The sequence below is a fragment of the Sebastes umbrosus genome, chromosome 15 (genome assembly GCF_015220745.1).
Source record: "Sebastes umbrosus isolate fSebUmb1 chromosome 15, fSebUmb1.pri, whole genome shotgun sequence".
Taxonomy (NCBI): domain Eukaryota; kingdom Metazoa; phylum Chordata; class Actinopteri; order Perciformes; family Sebastidae; genus Sebastes; species Sebastes umbrosus.
Window position 1 is genome coordinate 14,626,536 of NC_051283.1, and position 21,192 is coordinate 14,647,727.

A 21,192-nucleotide genomic window follows, 5' to 3' on the forward strand; every position below is an offset into this window, starting at 1 on the left:
TAAACTAACCGCTGTCGGTCTAAAACAAAGACCGAATCAGCAATTGCATGCTTTATTTCTCGCCTCAAATGCTTTCAGAAACACATTTTGTTGAACTATTTTCATAATAGAAGACAAAGTCTCCAAACGAGCCGCTATGTTGGCTGCCATGTGAAATCCGGAAGCAGACCACGGAACAGCACATACAGCGCGTAGGATCTTGTATTGAGGTCTTGTATTGATCTCTAGTTGCTGCTTGTCTCCAGAGCTGCTGCCTGTAAAGACATGATTATTCCAACATGCTTCATCTGCATCTGATTGGCTCCCTCACTCTGCAAGACAGGAAGTCGGGCCAGTTGGCCAATTTCCTTGCAAAGGTTCATGTTGCAATATTGCTATTAAGTCATGAGCGGTTGGTTTATGACACGTAATTTTCTCCCTCACACACACACACACACACACAACAAATGTTTCTCACCTCCTTGGCTGCCCACACACAGCAGGCCTGCTCTTGTCTGTATTGCAGCCAGCCTGACACGGAGGATTTAAAAACACTCTGTTTGCCTCAGTGAAGATCTCCTGCTGGGTGAGATATGGCGTTAAATAAGTCCTGGATCTCACCTGCACTTCAAAGAGTAGTAACGCAGGTCAGCGTGGGGAAAAACCCCGCATCCCGTGTATTGAAGCGTGCATTTGTGGTCTGACGGTGTATTTGTCAGGTTTCGTGTTCAGTGGGCACATTTAATGCTGAGAACGTGCTGCGATCAACAAACCGTCCAGCACAGCAGTGCACATACGCTTGTGCTTTCTCCATAAACGTGCTTCTGTTTTGAAACACCTGAGGCTTTAGATAGATGCAGCTCAGGAGTTATGAATCCAACTGTCAACACAACAGTGTGTTGTTTCCCAAACTACCCCTATGGCTAAACTCAGGATTACACACAATAGGAGTCGAGGGTGGGGGGTATGTGGACAGATAAACAGGAAACTTGACATTCCAGACCGCTTATGTCCAGTGTGTGTGTGTGTGTGTGTGTGCGTGTGTTCCCGTTCGCTTCGGCTGAGGTAATGAGAGTACCCTTAATTGTATTTCATTAGTATGTTCTTCATGCTGTCTGCTGTCCTCTCTTTTATTCCGTCTCGCTCTCGTGTGCGTGAAGGCGATGCAGAATCATGTGCCCACTCAGTTTGTGTCTGTTCCAAGTTCACCTCGGTTGTAGATAATCAGACGCTCTCTTTGTCTCGCTCTCTTAGTTTCAGGCGCACACTCACATTCAAACACACACACACACTTGCACAGACCTGCCTTCTAGTAAAACACAGCTAGGCACAACAAATATCTGCTCTCCAGCTCTTTCATTACTCATGCCAACATACACTATGAGACTCAGGGATACATGGCTGTGTGTGTGTGTGTGTGTGAAAGAGAGAGTGTCCGTGGGCACATAAGTGTACTACAGAAAACACATATGTCTGAAATCTCTGCTTTTCATTCACCATGAAAATCAATGCATTTTACATTTTATTTTACGCTAATTTTGTAAAAACACTACACAACCACACATAGAAGTAGCAGAACACCTCAGATCTTTTGCAAAATGAAACACTTAAAGGACCGGTGTGTAACATTTAGGGGGATCTATTTAGGGATGTGACGGTGAGGAAATTTTACGCGTAACAACACCGGTGTTACCGGTCACACCAGACATTTTACAAGAAAAGATGACGGTCAATATGTGTAGCGCGCTTACTCTGATCTTTAATGTCGGGTGGCTGTGTGTCTGACATCTCCCGTCCGGCTTTTGCTGCGGAGCCGCAGGTTTACAAACGGCGCTGCTCTGATGCCGCTCTGCCGCTGAAGTGGCAGAAATGGAATATAATATTAATAACTATGTTTTCTTTAGTGTAAAATCACCTGAAACTAAGAATCATTGTGTTTTTGTTACCTTAGAATGAGTCGTTTATATCTACATAGAGAGCGGGTCCTCTCCACACAGTCCGCCATGTTGCACCGCCATGTTTCTACAGTAGCCCGGAACGGACAAACCAAACCCTGTTAACTTTTCCTGCTTGGCTGGAGTCGATAATGTTACTTGCTGCCGTCGCTGCCACTCTCTCTCACTTGCTTCACCACTCACTTCCCACAAACACGCACACACACACACTCTAAGCACTCTACCCTTACAACAACCAGCTCTAGAGAGGGCCATTCGCGTTTTCGCGTCAGACACCATAGTACAGCATAGTACTACACGCTTGGCACACGGGAGAGGCTTCAGTTGGTTGCAATCTGCTAAACCGCTAGATACCGCCAGATCCTACACACTGCTCCATTAAGACCAGTACTGCACACTGATGAAAATATTTATTTCTCTCTACATTGTAAAAATCAGTCAATACATCTATGCATTTCCAAAGGTTGCATTTTGCACTGATTGAAAATAAAATAGAACATAGTACATAAACACAGCAAAAACATCTGTGGTGACAAAAGGAAAGCATGAATTACAGGTTTTTTCAATTGCTGAAACATGTTTTTTAAAACAGACCTGTCGCTGCTACAGTATGTTGGCTTCCATTGTTGTTGTAAACAGGTAATTCACCTGTGGGCTATTTATAGTGCTTGAATCCTGATTGTCGAGTCAACAATTAAGCAATTAGTTGTCTGGCCCGGAGGTTCGTGTGTTGGCCCATTGGTGCATGGGTGTGGCATTTTAAATGGAAGTGGTTTGAAATCACGAACATGTGACTTTATCTCAGATACCTGTGTCTTATGTAGAGAACCGTGTGCAGGTTGTTGAAAAAAGTGCAATGTCGACTTGCAAATTGGGTGCAAACTGAACAGAAAATGTGTTTAGATTTTGGAGACTTGTCAGACCGTCAGTTTCAATAATTGTGCTTCATGTGTCATTCCCAGCTGCGACAGTGACGCTTGTATTGTTTTCACCTTGTGAGTCTATGTATGAGTCATCGTGTCAAAATGTGGTCCTTGAGACACCTACTCTTAGCAGGAACTACCACAGAGGAGGTTCTGAGTACTTTGCCAGGTGTTTAATTTCTGTCTATGGACAGTGTAAGATGCCAGTCATGAAACTTTACAGGTGTGTCGTTGAGATCAAAATGAGGGCAACGAGTTCAAAGATGGGCGTGGTCCGGGCGTGGGCGGTGGAAGTAGTGGAGTCGGAATATCTGGAAAGATAATCTTTAGAACCCTTCTAAGCTAACCCTCTGTTGGCTCTAGCATCATATCTAACTGACAGATGTGAGAGTGGTATTGATCTTCTCATCTAACGCTAAGCAAAAAAAAAGTGTATTTCCCAAAATGGTTGAATTTCCTTTAACTTTCATCAAATTTTGTTCTGTTTTTTACTGGACAGCATATTGTGAGTGCGTTTACACAAGTGTATGTGTGTGTGCTTCTGTTCAAATAGTAAATGTATACGTATGTGTATTTACCTTCATTAGTATTCATGTGTGATGTGGGTGTGTGTGTGTATGTGCATTTCGGATATATTTGTGTGTGTGTTTTTCAGACTGAGGGAGCAGCCTTAGCCAGCGGCGTTAGCACACACAGCTGGGGACGGTAGTTGTTTGAGTCAGAGCAGCCCTGAGCACCTCCTGCAGTTCAAATCAACATCTTTAGCCTGCTTTAAACCACGTTAGCCTGCATGAGCATGACCCCTGCACAGCGCAGGGAGTGGATGAACCTTCTCGCTGATTGTGATGGAGCCACAGGACATGCTGCAACTCTGAGCTCCTCTGGTGATTGAGTCGCTCCACATATGCACTTAACATTCATAATATACATCCAGCCATGCGTGTGTGTGTGTGTGAGTTTGCGCCGGTTTGCCTCACCTCAAGCCATCAGTGAGGCTTGTGAAAACTCCGCTCGGTACTTTGATCATTGATGTCCGACTCAAGGCTCCGACCGCCCGTTCTTGGTTTTAGTGGTCCTCCTATCTTCAGTAAATGCATCTGTGACGTTCGTCAGCTGAAATCGTGGTTAGATCTCTGACAAGATGACCTTTTCAAGTCAACCTTTTAGCCGTGTTTCATTTTGTGTGGAGTGTGTGTGTGTTTGATAGTGTCTGTGTGCTTGAGCGCACATGGGACTTCAAAGGTTTGAGGCGCAAAAGAGCATCTGCAGCTCTACTTGCCACAAGGGCAGAGGTTTATAATCAGACTGAGCAGTGGAGTTACTGTGAACGCTCACCACATTTTCTGTTGAACAGTCTTCCCACACACGACTTGACCACATAGTGCTTCCTGTGCCGCCCTATTTTACCCTGATGTCCTGTGTTCTATTGCAGTCACACACGTGTGCGACTATGTGGCCTGATTAAGCCACATTTGTGTCAGTTTCATCAGTAAGAGTTAACTGGTACATGGCATGAAGCATCAGTGTTGTTGCTATGGTTACCTGCAGTGTAATGGCCTTGAGTAGTGATTCAGAGCGGTGTGGTTGATTGGAACTATGTTCTCCTATACAGCTCTGATGGACACCTGCCAGCCAATCAGGAGTGATTATTCTGTGGTGTATGAAGTGATGATAAGAAATATATGCACACACATCCTACTGGCTGCTGGCACCCTGATGTGAGTGTTCATCTTAAGTAATGGTTATGTAACACAAATAAACCTAGGGTGGGCGATATTAATTAATTACTATTAATATATATAAATAAAATATATATAATATATATAAATAAAATATAAATAAAAATATAAATAAAATATTTATTATATATATAAAATATATATAATATATATATATAATATACAGTATATATAATATATATACAATATATATTATATATAAATATATATTATATATATAAATAATATATATATTATATATATATAAAATTTAATTTATCCAGATTTTAGTGCTATATGAATAAGCTTTATTGTTACACTGTGTCCTAACCGGATGCGACCATCTGACTATCGCACCACATAACTGCCAGCGTCAATGCTTGTGCTCAAAATGGCAAAAATCAAGTTAATATCCTCATCTACATCCAGGACAATTGACCCGGTTTTCTCCCGCTGTCGGCGGCACTGACGGCTCATTGTATCTAAATGCCAAAGCAAGTTTTGTACCGGCTGCTTAAAAACATGACGTGTTTGTACTTTATATTCGCGATATAGTCATTTACTACACTCCACATAGAACAAGCCGTAATACATTGAGTATATTTGATATATCGCCCACCCCTAGATAAACCCCAAAACAAATCTCCCCATGTCTCTACATGAAATATTAAATCTTGATAGTCGAGTCCCTTACTCTCTTTTTGAAGGACTTTCTTGCATGTTCCATACATCATCTCACGATTCCCAGTAAAACACCTCCTAACCCCCCCCCACTGGAATAAACCATGCCTTTAATCATCCATCATCTGCCGTCAAACACACAAGGCCACAGGGAAGACAGCTCTGCCTCCCTGACAGTTCTCACTCCTCTATTCCTCACATTGTCTCACCTAACAACCGTCGCTCTTTCTCTGATTTTCTGTCTGTCTTAATTAGTGGATCAAAGATGACACCCACTAATGAGCTACATCTCCATTCTGCTGACTGGGAGATGCTGCAATTAAGCTTGTTGCATCCATAAACACATACACTCCAATACATCATACCATGCACGCATGTAAGCTGGCTAATGAGGGCCTTGCTGGTGCCTACAGGCAAACACTGAGGGCAGAGGCTCTGTGACTGTGTGCATAAAGATAGAAAGTAATCTGCCAAAGAACTTCTTTATTTATTTCTCTCCATCCGTCCTCTGGCTCATCTTATTTTGTGTTAATCTGTGTCCTCTTTCAAGTTTCAACTTCCTGTGATGTCTCTCTGTCATCTTGTGGGTCCTGCATCTAATCTGCTTGGGCACACAGTCGCCCCTATTTCTCTCGCCCTTCATCCGTCCATCTGTCCCTAGTACAGTTCAATCAGTCTAGATGTCCTATCAGGGACAACAGTAATCTCATAGCACTGCGTAATTTTCCAAATTTATTCACAGTAATCTTTTATGTATTTCCGACAGATAAAAGCTGGCAGATGAAAAACAATTACTTAACGTCTGTGAAATACGGCTGAAGTTATAGCAAAGGTTCTGATTATTATTATTATTATTAATAATAATAATGATTATAATAATTATAATAATAATAATAATAATAATAATAATAATAATAATAATAATAGTAATACAATAAATTAATATTTAATTAATGTTTAATAAAATTAGGGCTGTCAATGGATTCAAATATTTAATCGTGATTAATCGCAAATTAATTGCACATTTTTTGTCTGTTCAAAATGTACCTTAAAGGGAGATTTGTATAAAATACTCTTATCAACATGGGAGTGGACAAATATACTTGCTTTATGCAAATGTATGTATATATTTATTATTGGAAATCAATTAACAACACAAAACGATGACAAATATTGTCCAGAAACCCTCACAGGTACTGCATTTAGCATAAAAATATGCTCAAATCATAACATGGCAAACTGCAGCCCAACAGGCAACAACAGCTGTCAGTGTGTCAGTGTGCTGACTTGACTATGACTTGCCCCAAACTGCATGTGATTATCATAAAGTGGGCATTTCTGTAAAGGGGAGACTCGTGGGTATCCATAGAATTTACACTCACATGTCTTGAGGTCAGATGTCAAGGGAGCCCTTTGAAAATGGCCACGCCAGTTTTTCCTCGTCAAAACTTAACATAAGTTTGGAGTGTTATTTAAACTTTTTTTTGACTTGAAGCTGGTATGACCTGGTTGGTACCAATGGATTTCTTAGGTTTTTCTAGTTTCATAATATCAGTATGATCACTCTAGCTTCAAAATTGATCTCTGAAAGATCAATTGTGCTAATGCATCAAACCTAAATAATAACAACTACTCTATTAATAATGGGCTATCACTTGGGCTGTGTATTTGCAAGAATCTGGCGATATAATATATATCATAATACAGGGGTTCAGATTCAATATATTACGTTTCTCTAAGCATGGCAAAATATTGCAAATTTTAAAACCTAATTTTAGGAAAACTGTCATAGTATAAAGCACACACCACCATATGCATAAAATGGAAGTAAAATAACTTTTTTAATGCAATCAGAACAGTGTGATCTGCATTTGCATTTATCACAGTCCCTGTAACATCAACATCATAGTACTACTTTGAGAGGGGACATACACTGAGAGGGAGCATCTCTTTGCAAATGAAATAAAGTATTGACTGAGTTAATCTTTGCATGTTTATTATTAATTAAAAATCAATACAGTGGATTTTAGAATCAATACAGTATCACAAAACATAGTGTCGTGACACTCGATATTTTCGATATTTTCTTACACCACTAGTTTTCCCGCAATGACATCTGCTCGAATTCTTTCTTTCTTTTCTCTCTTTCTTTGTCCTCTGTGTTGTCGCTTCACTTGTCTCTCAGTGGAGCCACAGGAAGCTCTCTGTGACGAGCTGACAGGCGGCTTCCTGTTTTGAAGCGCAGTGGTGGTTTTGGAGACTCATCTTCCTCTCTGTCAGAAACACAAAATAGGGCCTTTGTGGCGGAGACATACAGTAACTTCTAACGGAGATTAAAGTAAAATGGATTTCTTTCGTTTTATCAGCATATAGAGGCTGTACTTGTTTTGTCTTGCTATGTGTGTGCACTCTAATCTGGTTAGACAGCGTGTGCCTTTTTAGCTTAGAAAAATCAATGAATTTACCGTTGTATTTTATTCATGTGTTTATCTACGTGCGGGTTACTCTGTGCCCTCTAGTTTTATCTTGTCAGGATAATTCATTCAGGGTCCACAGTGACGTCAGCGTTGTTTGGTTGTGTTTCTCCCTCTATCAGTAATTTATTTGGTGGGCTAACAGAGGTGAGTGTCCAGGACAGCCTCCACACATGAGATAATTGAATCCTAACTGTTGAACAAGCCACTGGGAGGATCCTGGTGTTCCCCCTGCTGCAGACACCGCTTGTGACAGGCACACACCATATGAGGTTTATTGATTTTTAAGGGAAGGTATCCGTTGCTTTCATATGATTTTAGTCCATAGCTTGTCTATTAATTTAAGGCGTGTTTGTTACAGGTCACATAGTGCATGTATGTCTCTGGAGAGCATGTTATTTATGTGGAGTTTCCTAACTGGTATGCGCTGCGATCGGTGCTGGTATAGCCTCACAGGGACTATTACAACTGATGTCACCCACACAGAGGAAGAGGTATAGATCGAAACTAACATTAAATCTCCTGAGCCTGTCACCGCATGGCATGAAAGGAAGGAGAGAGTGTAACTGATTATGGTGGTGCTGTACTCTCCAGTGTGAAGCTGCATGTGTCTGTATTTGTGAGTTAAGTCAATAAGTGTTGGCTCGGCGCCTCATTCTGCGTCACTGGGGAATTTCCCACGAGCTTTCAGATTCAAATTCAGTGCTGTTTTCAAAATAAATGCAGCTGGTGAGGTGGAGTTGCATCTGAGTCTTCCAATTTGAGGTTAAATTTAGAGGTATTGCTGAAGCACTCCACAGGGGGCAGCTCTTTAATGAGAACACAAAATCAATTAGCTCAATTCCAAGTTAATATCTTTTTTAGGGGCTAAAATTGAACTGCAGTTTTCAGAGTAAGATTAAAAGGTGGGTCTTGAAGGAAAGACTTAGGCTACATCCACACTAATACGTTTTACCAAAACGATCTACGTCCAGACGAGCATTTAGGGCCATTTCAGAAGTAATCTCCGTCGATATTACCACACCTGAAGATGCATATCACATGACCGTACATGTACACTGGGCATGCGCCTTTAGGTGTAAACAGGAAGCAGAGCGGTTGGTTGTTCAGTTGCCGAAAATACTACGAGGGAAGTACAGCAATTAGGGCTCAGACGTACACCTATCTCCCGATTCCATACTATCACGATACTTGGGTGCCGATTCGATATGTATTGGGATTTTTTAAGTATTGCGATTCGATATTATGATTTATTGAGATTTTTGTTAACTTTTTTAACACTAGACCATGGGAAAAAGTTAATTCATACACTTCTAGGGACTTTAACTTTGGAAAACATCTAAACTAATACAGTAAAAATGTTTGATTTTCAGCATATACAGTATGTAGTCAGAGATATCCTGAAGTTTTTTTCCAGCAACCCAAAAATTAAAGAACAAAGACATTTTCCTCACAAATTAGAAGTATTTTCTTTTTAATTTAAAATGTGAGGGTGCAGGTCGTATCCATGCGGACCCTCCGCTGTTTTCTACTTTATCATTGGCCGGCTGCAGTTTGTTTTGGTTGACGGATACGGAACGGATGTGATGTTACGTTACTCAGACTACAACAATAAAAGCGATAACTTCCTTCTACCTCTGCATTGACTCAAATGAAGCAAATAAATCGATTCTGCCATGAAAAGAATCACTTTCAAAATCATAAAAAACAAAACAAAAATTGCGATATATAGCTGAATCAGTTTTTTTCCAACCTCTAACTGCAATGGCGAAAAATAAGACCAGAGATTTCTTTGCTTGGACCGACGACAAGGTGTAGCTGTTACTGAAAGTAACACACGAGTATAAGCCATTCAGCGCGGGGGAAACACAACAGATGTCGTTTGTTTTCTTCCGGAAAAGGTTCACGTGATGGGTCGTGACGAATCAGGGAAGGACACGTCATGACTGATAAGACCCAATCAAGAAGCGGACGTGGGTGTCTGCGTCATCATTTTTTAAGGTCAACGTTTCTGCCTGTCCATGATAACGTATTAGTGAGGATGTAGCCTAAGATTAAAAGGTGGGTCTTGAAGGAAGACTTACTGTCCATGTCCCCTCTCACTCGCACTATCACACCCACAGGCACCAGGGATATTTTTAGAGCGCCGCCTCACTCCCTCGCCACGCCGGTTCAAAAAAACTTGTCGCCATTGGAAACACTTCTCCATCCTAATGAGGCGATTTTATGAGGATTTGTGATATGAGGGTTTGGTGCCTTCCCCTCCCTCTGAGGGAAACCTTTTCATCTTCTGTGAATTATGCTTCCCCTTTCTCACGTGTTCATTCATATTCTTTAGATGAAACGCAGCTTTTTTTCTTCTTTCTTTCTCTTATCTCTCTTTACCTTTCATATCCCCAGATGTCTTTCATATGAGAGGAGAGCCCTCCTCTCCTCTCATCAAAGATCCAAGTGCTCTCATATGAATTCTTATTTGAATAAAATCAGAGTTATGCTGATGAGTAGATATTAATCAGCCGCTGATTAGTAGTATTCACAGATGTTCATTATGATTGGTCAACTGCTGATCAATTTGGACTTCTTAAATACTCCAAACCAATTTAGCTTTAACGAGTGAATGAAGTAAAGATAATTGTTTATTATAACAGATTATATGTGACAATAAAGTCTTGACAGAAAGTCTTTGGCATTTAGACTCTAGAGTGAGATTTGAAGTAAGCAGCAAGATGAATCCCCTCATGGAGTCCAGATATTGGTGGTGACTGATGATTCTGCTGATTCTGGTGGGCTGGTGAAATGATGAAGCTGATGAAGACTGGGCAGTGATGGGGAGGTGTAGGTGGTGCGCATAACAGCAGTATGAACATACTAAAAGCAGAGAGAGAATCATATTTTAAAAAGAGGTAGGCAACAATGTAGGTGTGTCGCTGTGCTATTGGATAGATGTGACCGGCTGATGAACAGCTGATAACATGATGACAACCACAAACATTGACAGCAAGGAAATCATGAGTGAGCATGCATGAGAGGAGTGACTTGCAGGATATATGAGAAATAGAACACATGCAAAAGAAAATTGTCTTCCTGACTGAACGTACTTACGCTAGAGCTTCATTTGTTAGCCACACAGCAACAGGCTGCTGGATTTGATCTTCCACTGACAAAAATATGTGCACTTACTGTATTTTACTAAATTTTGCTTTGATTTATTCACTATTTCAAAAGCAAAACAACTTCCTGAAAGCATTTTCACTATTTTCTATTTTAATTTTTTGTTATTTGTTTAAATTCTCATTACAATCAATAAATCAAATGCTCCTATAAAAGAAAAGAAAAAGAATTCTTGTATTTGTGGCTGTCGCAAACGATAATAAGCTCGTCCAATCATTTATAATCTTATAAGAATAAATAAAATGATTGGACGGGCTACAAACCTGCCTGCCTGCCTGTGCACACTCTGTCTGTACTAATGTTGCACGGTATACCAATACTAGAAAGGTATCGTGATACCCTGCTGTTAAAAACGGTATGATACCCCATTTTATTAGTACTGGTACTTTAAGAATGACAGTATTTTAATACGAGCCGTGAATTGCGGCAATGTGCGACAGCAGGGCAGTGTGTGTCTGCAGCGCTCTGCTTTAGAGGACCCCATTAGGATTGGGATCCCGCGGGAGTAGGAAGTTATACTTTGCTTTTAGGTTTTTGTCATGGCATCGTTTCAGTATCGATAACGAGATATTTAGGCAGGGTATCGTATCAAAGGCACATTGGACAATTTTAGTTTTTCAACCAACCCTAGCTTTAATCGAGAAAGTAATTGGCAGATTAACCGATAATGAAAGTAATTGTTATTTGGTGCACTTACAGTATATTTCTAGATATTTTAAACTTTCATTAAGAAAATCCTAATCTTACCAGAGTGTGTATTGTAGAATTGCATTTTGATTTTAAGGCTTTTATTTGTATTACATATTGTTGTTTAGATTCTGCTTCCCTGCTTGTGATATATACAGTATGTTAGTAAGACAGTAGTATGTCGAGTATGTGGGTGTTTGCATCTTCAATCACTCTCTTAAGGATTGAATCAACTACAGTTATATCATCCTGCCTTAGATTAGCTTCAATTAAGTCTTTGATTGGATTTCATCAGGACTCTAATATATCCATAATTGAATAACTTCGCCCATGTATATGCTCTTATCTGTTCTCTGTGGGGGTGTTATCTGATCGGTCAATAAATCAGATGGATGGGCTGCGATGGTGAGCTCAGATAACCTGATTGGGTCTGCCAGTGTCGTTGCGGAGGGGCAGAATTAAAATGCTGCTGCCTGCTGCCTCTGTCTGGTCAGGTATGATTAATGGTGTAATGGTGAAGGGCAAGCAAAGGCTTTTAGCATCAGGAAAAACAATAACAGATTGGAAGGAGGCGGCTCTATGTAGTAGACCAAATAATCTGTGTTCATGTATGGTTATATAAACTGACATGCCTTTTAATCCTTTGAGATCCATTCTGGATGGAAAAAAAATGTCCGTCATGCCCAAGCAAAGAATACTCTTCAGAGGGATAACTGTCTGTCTGTCTCTCTCTGTCAACTCATTTGTCTTCTTCTTATTGCTCCCCCCTCCCTCCTCCTCCTCTCTTCATCTGCGCCGTCCTTTCATCCTTCGTCCCCTCCCTCCTCATCAGGATGGGTCACGTGCCAGTCGGGATCGGAAGAAGACGGTGTCCTTCAGCAGCAGCCTGTCAGAGAAGAAGATCAGCAGTGCTGCAGACTGCATCCACTCCATGGTGGGTCAGCAGCCACAGTGTAACCCTACATATAGAATATACATTTTACATATCTGTGCATGAAATATTTAATGTGCAGTGCATGCATCAAGGGGTTCTGTTAGATCACAGGCTTTTGAGTCTGTCAAACACTCAAGAGAGCTTGTTCAGAAGTGAAATGGGAGTGAGCTCTTCGCTTAAAGTCAGTGTTTGACAACTTCATCCTTATCTTGCTTCCAGGTTGAGGGGATTGAGTTGAAGAAAATCCGAACCAACTCACGTGTTTACCAGCGTTACTACCTGCTGGATGCAGGCCTCCAGGCTCTATGCTGGGAGCCGTCCAAGAAGGAGTCAGACAAAGCCCGCATCTCCCTGGCCTCCATACGAGAGGTCAGTGTCCAGAGAAAAAACTGTCTAAGGGCGCTTTCACAAGCCAACATCTAGTCCGTTTTAGTTGAAATCTGGTGCGGTTCGTTTGGGTGGTTGTGAACGCAGTAATCGTACTCTGGTGCGGACAAAGTGGTGGTCTCGGACCATTTCTAAGCGAATCAAAACGCAGGCTGCCTGTGTGGGCATTTGTTAAGATGGACACAGGTAAACAACAGGTTAACATGAGTGGGAGAGGACTGACCTAGATTTCTGCAGAAGTCCGATGTTTGCTTGACATCTGGGCCGAAGAGAACATACAGAATACGCTACATAAAGTCCACAAAAATAGATCAGTGCCGAGTCAAAGTGAAAACACTTCAACAGCAATATTTGAAAGTCTGCGATTACATCCATAGAAGTGCCATCTCTCAAGACGAAAAAGATAAATTTGCTCCTTCGTACACGCCCCTCAGTAAATATTTTTTTTTTATTTGTTCGGCTTTAATTTGTGCACTGTGAAACTGAACCAGAATAAATAGAACCAATAGTATCAATTTCACTCTGATTCAGACTAGCAAAACGGACTGTGGCTTGTGAAAGCGCCCTAAATCAACCCTCCCTCACTTTATGAATGATCTCACGGATACCTTTAGATTAAGGCAAAAGAAATATATACAACCCTGAACCGTATGGAAGACAAAAGTTGATTTGTTTTTATTACATCTAATGTGTTTTTTTTTGCATCACTTGTGGTCTCACATCCTAGGTACGGACAGGTCGTAACACAGAAACCTTCCGCACCAGCGGCGTTTATGAGCAGATTTCAGAGGACTGTGCGTTCTCCATCGTATATGGAGAGATGTATGAAAGCTTGGACCTGGTGGCAAACTCTGCTGAAGTGGCTAACATTTGGGTGACTGGCCTGAGGTATGACACAACCAAGAACAGTCTTACATTGTACACCTGGAATGTAATATGTACCAGAAACACACCTCCCAAACATTTAATCAGCAGTACAATGAAATATAATGGCTAACTGTCAGTATTCCCACATTTCTTTCTCTGTTCTATAAAGCATACTAGGTCAAGCTATTGTTGATGTTTTGGTGGAGGAAGGACTAGTTCACCTATAAATTGAAATGTATGATGAGCCAGGTTAAGCTTTTTTGATGAACTAATCAAATAAAATGAATGAGAAGGCTGCTTTTTTCACTTAAGTCGAGCATTAGTCGGTTTTATTCATGTTAGGGTTTTCATGATAACCATATTATTGCGATATCTATAGATTAAAAAATAAAAAAAACATTATAAATTAGAAAAATAAATAAATAATAAATAATAAATAATAAATAAATAAATAAATAAATAAATAAATAAATAAATAAATAATAATAAATAGTCAAATTCATCTTTAACTTTGTTTTTTGTGCGTTTTGTCTCTTTTTTGGCAAATGAGTTACACTTAAAATACGAGTGTAGGGAGGTGGAGAGAGAGTATGTAACCATAACTGTACAAAAGCGTACAAAAAAAACAATTGAACTAATGGATAATGAAAAGGCAATCAGATGAAATCACAAAAGCGACAACGGAAAGAAACTAATGATTTTAAGAAGCACTGGATTATTTATCGTGAATACCGGTATATCGTAACACCCCTAATTCATATAGCCCAAAATCACAACTCACTTGTTTTGTAGACATACATCCTTCACTGGAGTTCTGACTGACACGAAGATGAGCAAATAATGACAGAGATTTCATTTGTGGTTGAACGAAGTCTAATCTAGCTAATTTAGTTAGGTCCTTTATGTCAGTCCATTATGATATCTCGTGTCTTAGACATTGCTTTTCCTCCTGTATTGATTGGATTGTGGTGAATAGGGAGATTTCTTTGTGTAGTCCTTTGAGATGTGCTAGTGGTGAAGGTCTATGACAGTAAATGTGATTTGACTCTACTGCTGCACTTATTGTATTTTATGTGAGTGTCAGCACAATACCTGAGATGATAATGAAAATGTCTGTGACGCAGCATTGTAAGGAAAAATATGCTGTCCTATTGCATCTGCTTTTTCTTCATTCTTCCTCCAGGTATCTGATGCAGTATGGGAAACATGCCCTGGACATGCTCGCCAGCAGTCAGGACAGCCTTCGTCTTGGCTGGCTGGAGCAGCTGTTCTCCTCTGCCGCCGATTCGGACGGACAGGAAGACATCGATGAGGGGATCCGCTTGTCGCTGGCCGTGAAGTTGATACGGAGCGTGAACCCCGGGGTGGGCGGCGGCAAAGTGGAGCACAGGTTTAAAGAGCTTCAAAGAGTTAGGGAGAGGATGTGTGGGCTTACTCTAGATAATGAATCTGGAGTTAAAGATCACGGCGAAAACAAACTACCACTAGGAAGAAATGATCGAGTCACCAGGCAGGAGTTCACCGAGGTCTTCCATGACTTTTGCACACGTCCGGAGATCTACTTTCTGTTGGTGCAGTTCTCCAGCAACAAGGAGTTCCTGGACACCAAGGACCTGATGAGGTTCCTCGAGGCTGAGCAAGGCATGGCTCAAGTGGGTGACATAAATTAATCATGCATACAAATAGCAGAAAACAAGTCATGCGTACGTTCATAAATGCAGCCTTCTCATTGTATGTCATTACACCCCTGTTCAATTCCCTTCTCTCACTCTCTGTCCTCCAGGTGAGTGAGGAGACGAGCCTGAAGCTCATCCAGTCCCATGAGCCATCAGAGGAGGGCCGGCAGCAGGGATTTCTGTCACTGGATGGCTTCACCAGCTACCTCACCTCAGCAGAGTGCCACCTCTTCGACAGGGAGCACGACACCGTGTGTCAGGACATGTCCCAGCCTTTGTCTCACTACTACATCAACTCCTCCCACAACACCTACCTCATCGAGGACCAGTTTCGAGGTCCGTCCGACATCTCCGGCTACATCCGCGCTCTCAAGATGGGCTGTCGATGTGTGGAGGTTGACGTCTGGGACGGCCCCAATGAGGAGCCGGTGGTGTGTACCGGGCACAGCCTCTCCCCACCGCTGGCCCTGGGTTGTGTGTTAGAAGCAATTGGAAGGTTTGCGTTTGTGGCCTCGCATTACCCATTAATTATATGCATTGAGAACCACTGTTCACTTCAACAACAGAAAGTGATGTGGCAACATCTCATGAGGATACTCGGGGACAGGTTATACACAGATCCCCCATACGAAGGGCAGTCATACCTACCGTCGCCGCATCTCCTGAGGCATCGAATCCTACTAAAGGGTAAAAAGTTGGGTCCAGGTCCTGATGGGGAAGACGGGGAGGTAAGTGAAGAGGACGAAGGGGCAGAGATGTGTCAGAGGCTGAAAGCAGCTAACAGTGGAGGGGCAGTGCCTGGAGGAAATGAGAAGGAGATGGTGCAGAAAAGTGTCTCTTTCACAGCTCAGTCTAGTCCTCTTCATCTTCTTCCTAAGCGTTTCCAACTCTTTAAGGAGCTCTCTGACCTGGTAACTCTTTGCCGCTCAATCCAGTTCATTGACTTCCGAACATCATCCAAATGCCAAAACCCCTGGGAACTGTGCTCCTTTCACGAGACTCTGGCCGTGCGTCTTGCTGGCGAGAGCCCTGGCGACTTTGTCAATCACAACAAGCATTTCCTGTCACGAGTGTACCCCAGCCCCATGCGCATTGACTCGAGCAACATGAACCCTCAGGACCTGTGGAAGTGCGGTTGCCAGATTGTGTCTATGAACTTTCAGACAGCAGGACTGATGATGGACCTGAACACAGCCTGGTTCCGGCAGAATGGGAACTGTGGTTACATTCTGCGGCCAGCCATCATGCGGCAGGAGGTGTCTTATTTCAGTGCAGACACCAGAGACACGGTGCCTGGCGTGTCTCCACAGCTGCTCCATGTGAAGGTGCGTAGACCACAAGAAATGTGAAGGTGTATTAAACTGGAATAATCCTCTAAACTCGTGATTATGTTCCTTCTACCAGGTGATAAGCGGCCAGAACCTGCCCAAGCCGAAGGGTGCGGGGGCCAAAGGGGACGTGGTGGACCCCTACGTGTACGTTGAGATCCACGGCATCCCAGCCGACTGCACAGAGCGCCGCACCAGGACGGTGACACAGAATGGGGACAACCCCGTCTTCGATGAGAGCTTTGAGTTTCAGATCAACCTGCCGGAGCTCGCCATGGTTCGCTTTGTGGTGCTGGATGACGACTTCATAGGGGATGAGTTCATAGGTCGGTGTCAGGGTCAGATGTCAGAAGGGTTACTGTAAATGGACTCAACGATTTCATAGTTTAAGTTTGTACAATAGTGGATCAGACTGTTAAAGTATTATGACTGCACGTTTTCACATTTCTTTGAAATGCTTTGAAATGAAATGCGATCTCCCTACTACCACAGGTCAGTACGCCATCCCCCTGGAGTGTCTTCAACCGGGCTACCGACATGTACCACTCCAGTCTCTGACAGGAGAGGAACTTCCCCACGCCAAGCTGTTTGTCCATGTGGCCCTCACCAATCGGAGGGGAGGGGGAAAGCCTCACAAACGGGGACTGTCTGTGCGGAAGGCCCGCAAGGGGAGGGACTACACGGCTCTGAGGGACCTGGGGGTCCGGGCTGTGGACGAGGTCTTCAAGATGGCTGCTCCTCCGCTGAGAGAAGCCACTGACCTGAGGGAAAATATGCAGGTGAGGAAGAGCAGGCTGTTTGTAGCTATACCTACGAAAAGTAATGCACTATAATTTGTATATATATCCCACAAAATCAATTCATGTGTAATTTACGTAATTGTGAACCATGAACTATAAAGAGTGGCTAATGCCGTGTAGGGAGGAGGCCGGGGTGGATGGGTGGGTCAAAAAAACACTGGACTTTTGGAAGGAAAGGGAAGACTGCTATTGGTGTTGAATTTTCAGCAATTGTTAAAAAAAAAGGTGAGCTAACCTTTATGAGCCAGGTAGCAATTTGGTGTGTGGGTGCTTGTGTCACCCCAGGGCAATAAAAAACAGTAATTCTTTGTTCAGTCAGTGTGGTGAGGCTGTTGGCATCCACAGCTCTTGATTTCTTCCATTTCACCCTGAAGTACTTCAACAGCACAGCTGCAGGAGAGCAAATCAATAGTCGAATGAAAAGACAAATAGCTGTGGCAGGAGTGGCTTTTCATTACCAGTGTGTGTGTGTGTGTGTGTGTGTGTGTGTGTGTGAGAGAGGGAGAGATTTTTTAATTTTGATATCATTCTGTATCTCAGAACTGTTTTTTCTCGTCAGGGTCAGGAAATAAGAAAAAGGAAGATTGTGAAACTTTGTTTGTGTATAAATTTGCAGATGTTATCTGATTTTTTTTTCTCTTCTGTATTCCAACAGAACTCAGTAGCAGTGTTCAGGGAGCTGTGTGGGGTGTCTGCGGTGGCCAACCTCATGCAGTGCGTGCTAGCTCTGGGCTCCAGGGTGTCGGGACCAGACGGGGCGCCTTTACTACTGTTTGACCTCCGGGACCCTTACCCCACACTGGAGCCCCAGGGGCCCCTGCCTGACGTCCTTCGCCGGGTCGTCTCCACCTATGAGCTGGTGAGGAAGGAAGAGAGTTGACAGTTAATATGCTTCTCTGCCAGATGAAGGAGTCTCACATCTCTGAAATACATGAAAAGGAAGGAAAGCACAAACAAAAGCAGCACAGATCACAAATCAGTGAAGCACCTCCCATCTCCTGTCTACTTGACCTAACAATGAAAGCCTCCCCTCCCAGACAAAAGCTTCCTTTATAACCAATATGTTCTGAAACCCAGAGTGGGCTCTCATTGTTATGTAGCAGACAACATTACCATTTGTTCTGGCAAGTAAACACACCGGCGACATCCTCACCTTGGCCTGAATCCACTGTGTATTTCCACCCAAATAAACTTTCATCGACTGAGGAGAAAGTTATTAAACGGACTTAATTTATTCAATGATGTCTAAAAATAAACAGAGCCTCGCCCTGTGGAAATAAATACAAAGAGAGAAAGAGGGAGAGAGAGAAACGGGAGCAGAGCGGTCAATTGGTCTGTTACTCAACTCGCAGCCGATAGTCAATAAGTCGGGATGAATCATTATGTTTAGGTGGGTTTAGGTTGCTCGGCTACAAGGATACAATGTCAGGCTTTATTTGTGTCCTCAATTTCATATCTTAGTTTGAACAGTGGAAACCTCTCATAGTGATCATGTCTGTCCGGGTCAAATTGATCACTATCACGGCTGATTATTATAACCAAAATATGTTTTTCTTTATTTCTCACGCAGAGTTCCATCTAATTTCTATCTGTATATTTATTACATGGATACAAAGTTAAGAAGCTGACAGCCTTGCTATTATACTAAATTTTATTGACTGTTTCAAAATACAGTACAGCTGTTTCAAACGTGGCTCCAGCTGTTTCAAGTTGCTTTCCCCCGTGCTCATTTGTTTTCTGTCTCCATCTCTAGCAGTCATGACTGTTTCTCTTTGTTTAAGTAGACTACAGCCAGAGGAACACCAAGTTTCACTGCTGCATCTGGTTGTCTCGTTTTTGGCAGTTTGTCATGAGCTTCGAGGAGACTACGGTTTCATTGAGAGAAAATTACTTTCTTTTTCCCCGTCATGATTTCAGTGTGCACGCAGCACCAGCCTCAGGTAGCCAGCCAGAAGCAGACAGCCATGAGGCAAAGTATTATGGGAGTAAATTAGGGCTGTCAATTGATTAAAATATTTAATCGCGATTAATCGCAAATGAATCACACATTTTTCATCTGTTCAAAATGCACCTTAGAAGGAGATTTGTCAAGTATTTAATACTCTTATCAACATGGAAGTGGGCAAATATGCTGCTTTATGCAAATGTATGTAAATATTTATTATAGGAAATCAATAAACAACACAAAACAAAGAGAAATATTGTCCAGAAACCCTCACAGGTACTGCATTAAGCATAAAAAGTATGCTCAAATCATAACATGGCAAACTGCAGCCCAACAGGCAACAACAGCTGTCAGTGTGTCAGTGTGCTGACTTGACTATGACTTGCCCCAAACTGCATGTGATTATCATAAAGTGGGCATGTCTGTAAAGAGGAGACTTGTGGGTACCAATAGAACCAATTTTAATTTACATATCTTGAGGTCAGAGGTCAAGGGACCCCTTTTAAAATGGTCATGCCAGTTTTCATTTACAAGTATTCAATTTAGCGCAAGTTTGGAGCATTATTCAGCCTCCTTCCCGACAAGCTAGTATGACATGGTTTGTACCAATGGATTCCTTAAGTGTTATAGTTTCTAGACTCCAGTGTCTTCACTCTAGCTTTGAAACTGAGCCCGCTACAACCTATAAATCGCAAGTTGCGTTAATGCGTTAAAACGAAGTTTGTTATAAGCTTCAAGGATACTACGTTTTTCATTGAGAGAAAATAAATTACTTTCTTTTTCCCGTCATTGTTTTGATGTACACGCAGCACCAGCCTCAGGTAGCCAACCAGAAGCAGACGGGTTATCGTGAAGCAAAGTATCATGGGAGTAAAATAAATACAATTACCGTAGTAAACATTTTTTTCATCCTTGCTTTCACTCATTCATCTCTCTCAGTCCCCGCCTCCTCTTTTTTCCCTCTGAGTCTTGTTGGACTGTGGCTGACCACCTACATGTGGTTTCCGTACAGCTGTGGTCCAGCACTCTAGCCTGTCTTGCCATGTTTAAGTGTTGCTGCGGTAAACAACATTACTCTGTCTGTCTGGCTGCTGCAATACTTTCTCAGTTGATATTTACTCAAAGTGCACTTGTTCTGTGTTTCATATTAGATATTCCCCAGGAGTCTCTTGGTTAGGATGATGGACAGTCAGTATGAATTGCCAATTTAGAGATACTGTCCAGTGAGCATAATGTGATGTGTGTGCATTGTGAGGCTGTAGTGGAGAGAAATGGGATCTGTTTCTAGTCTTATTAAGTTATGATTAAGGTTTTGGTGTATAAACCGTGACACTTTAATTTAACTAGGGTTGTTTGTCACCGCTATACAACTAGCGACCACATAGACCTGTGACTATCTATTTGTGCATTAGTGTGTAAGTAAGAATGTGTGTGTGTGTGTGTGTGTGTGTGTGCGTCTAGCCATTTCCGTTTCCAGCCAAGCGGATCAGAGTTGAAAAAGCTTGCTGAATACCATTAGCATAGATTTGAATGTCGTTCGGATAAATGGATTCCACACCTCGATCCTGATGCCTGGAGGGAGAGGTAAACAACAGAGACAGGAAATAGGGAGGAGTGTGTTTGTGTGTGTGTGTATGTATATGTGTTGTTGAATTGGATCTGGTCAA

At 42.1% G+C, this 21,192-nt stretch overlaps 1 protein-coding gene across 1 annotated transcript in view; it reads left to right on the plus strand.

The window, feature by feature from the left end:
- The window catches only part of LOC119503419 (inactive phospholipase C-like protein 2), a 34,584-nt gene that overhangs the window by 2,890 nt on the left and 10,502 nt on the right, over positions 1-21,192 (plus strand). Inside the window, exons 2-9 of the mRNA XM_037795217.1 lie at positions 12,421-12,522; positions 12,742-12,891; positions 13,637-13,797; positions 14,960-15,428; positions 15,560-16,777; positions 16,857-17,106; positions 17,273-17,559; positions 18,236-18,439. Coding sequence (XP_037651145.1) covers positions 12,421-12,522; positions 12,742-12,891; positions 13,637-13,797; positions 14,960-15,428; positions 15,560-16,777; positions 16,857-17,106; positions 17,273-17,559; positions 18,236-18,439 — 2,841 coding nt within the window. The remainder of the gene's footprint in view (positions 1-12,420; positions 12,523-12,741; positions 12,892-13,636; positions 13,798-14,959; positions 15,429-15,559; positions 16,778-16,856; positions 17,107-17,272; positions 17,560-18,235; positions 18,440-21,192) is intronic.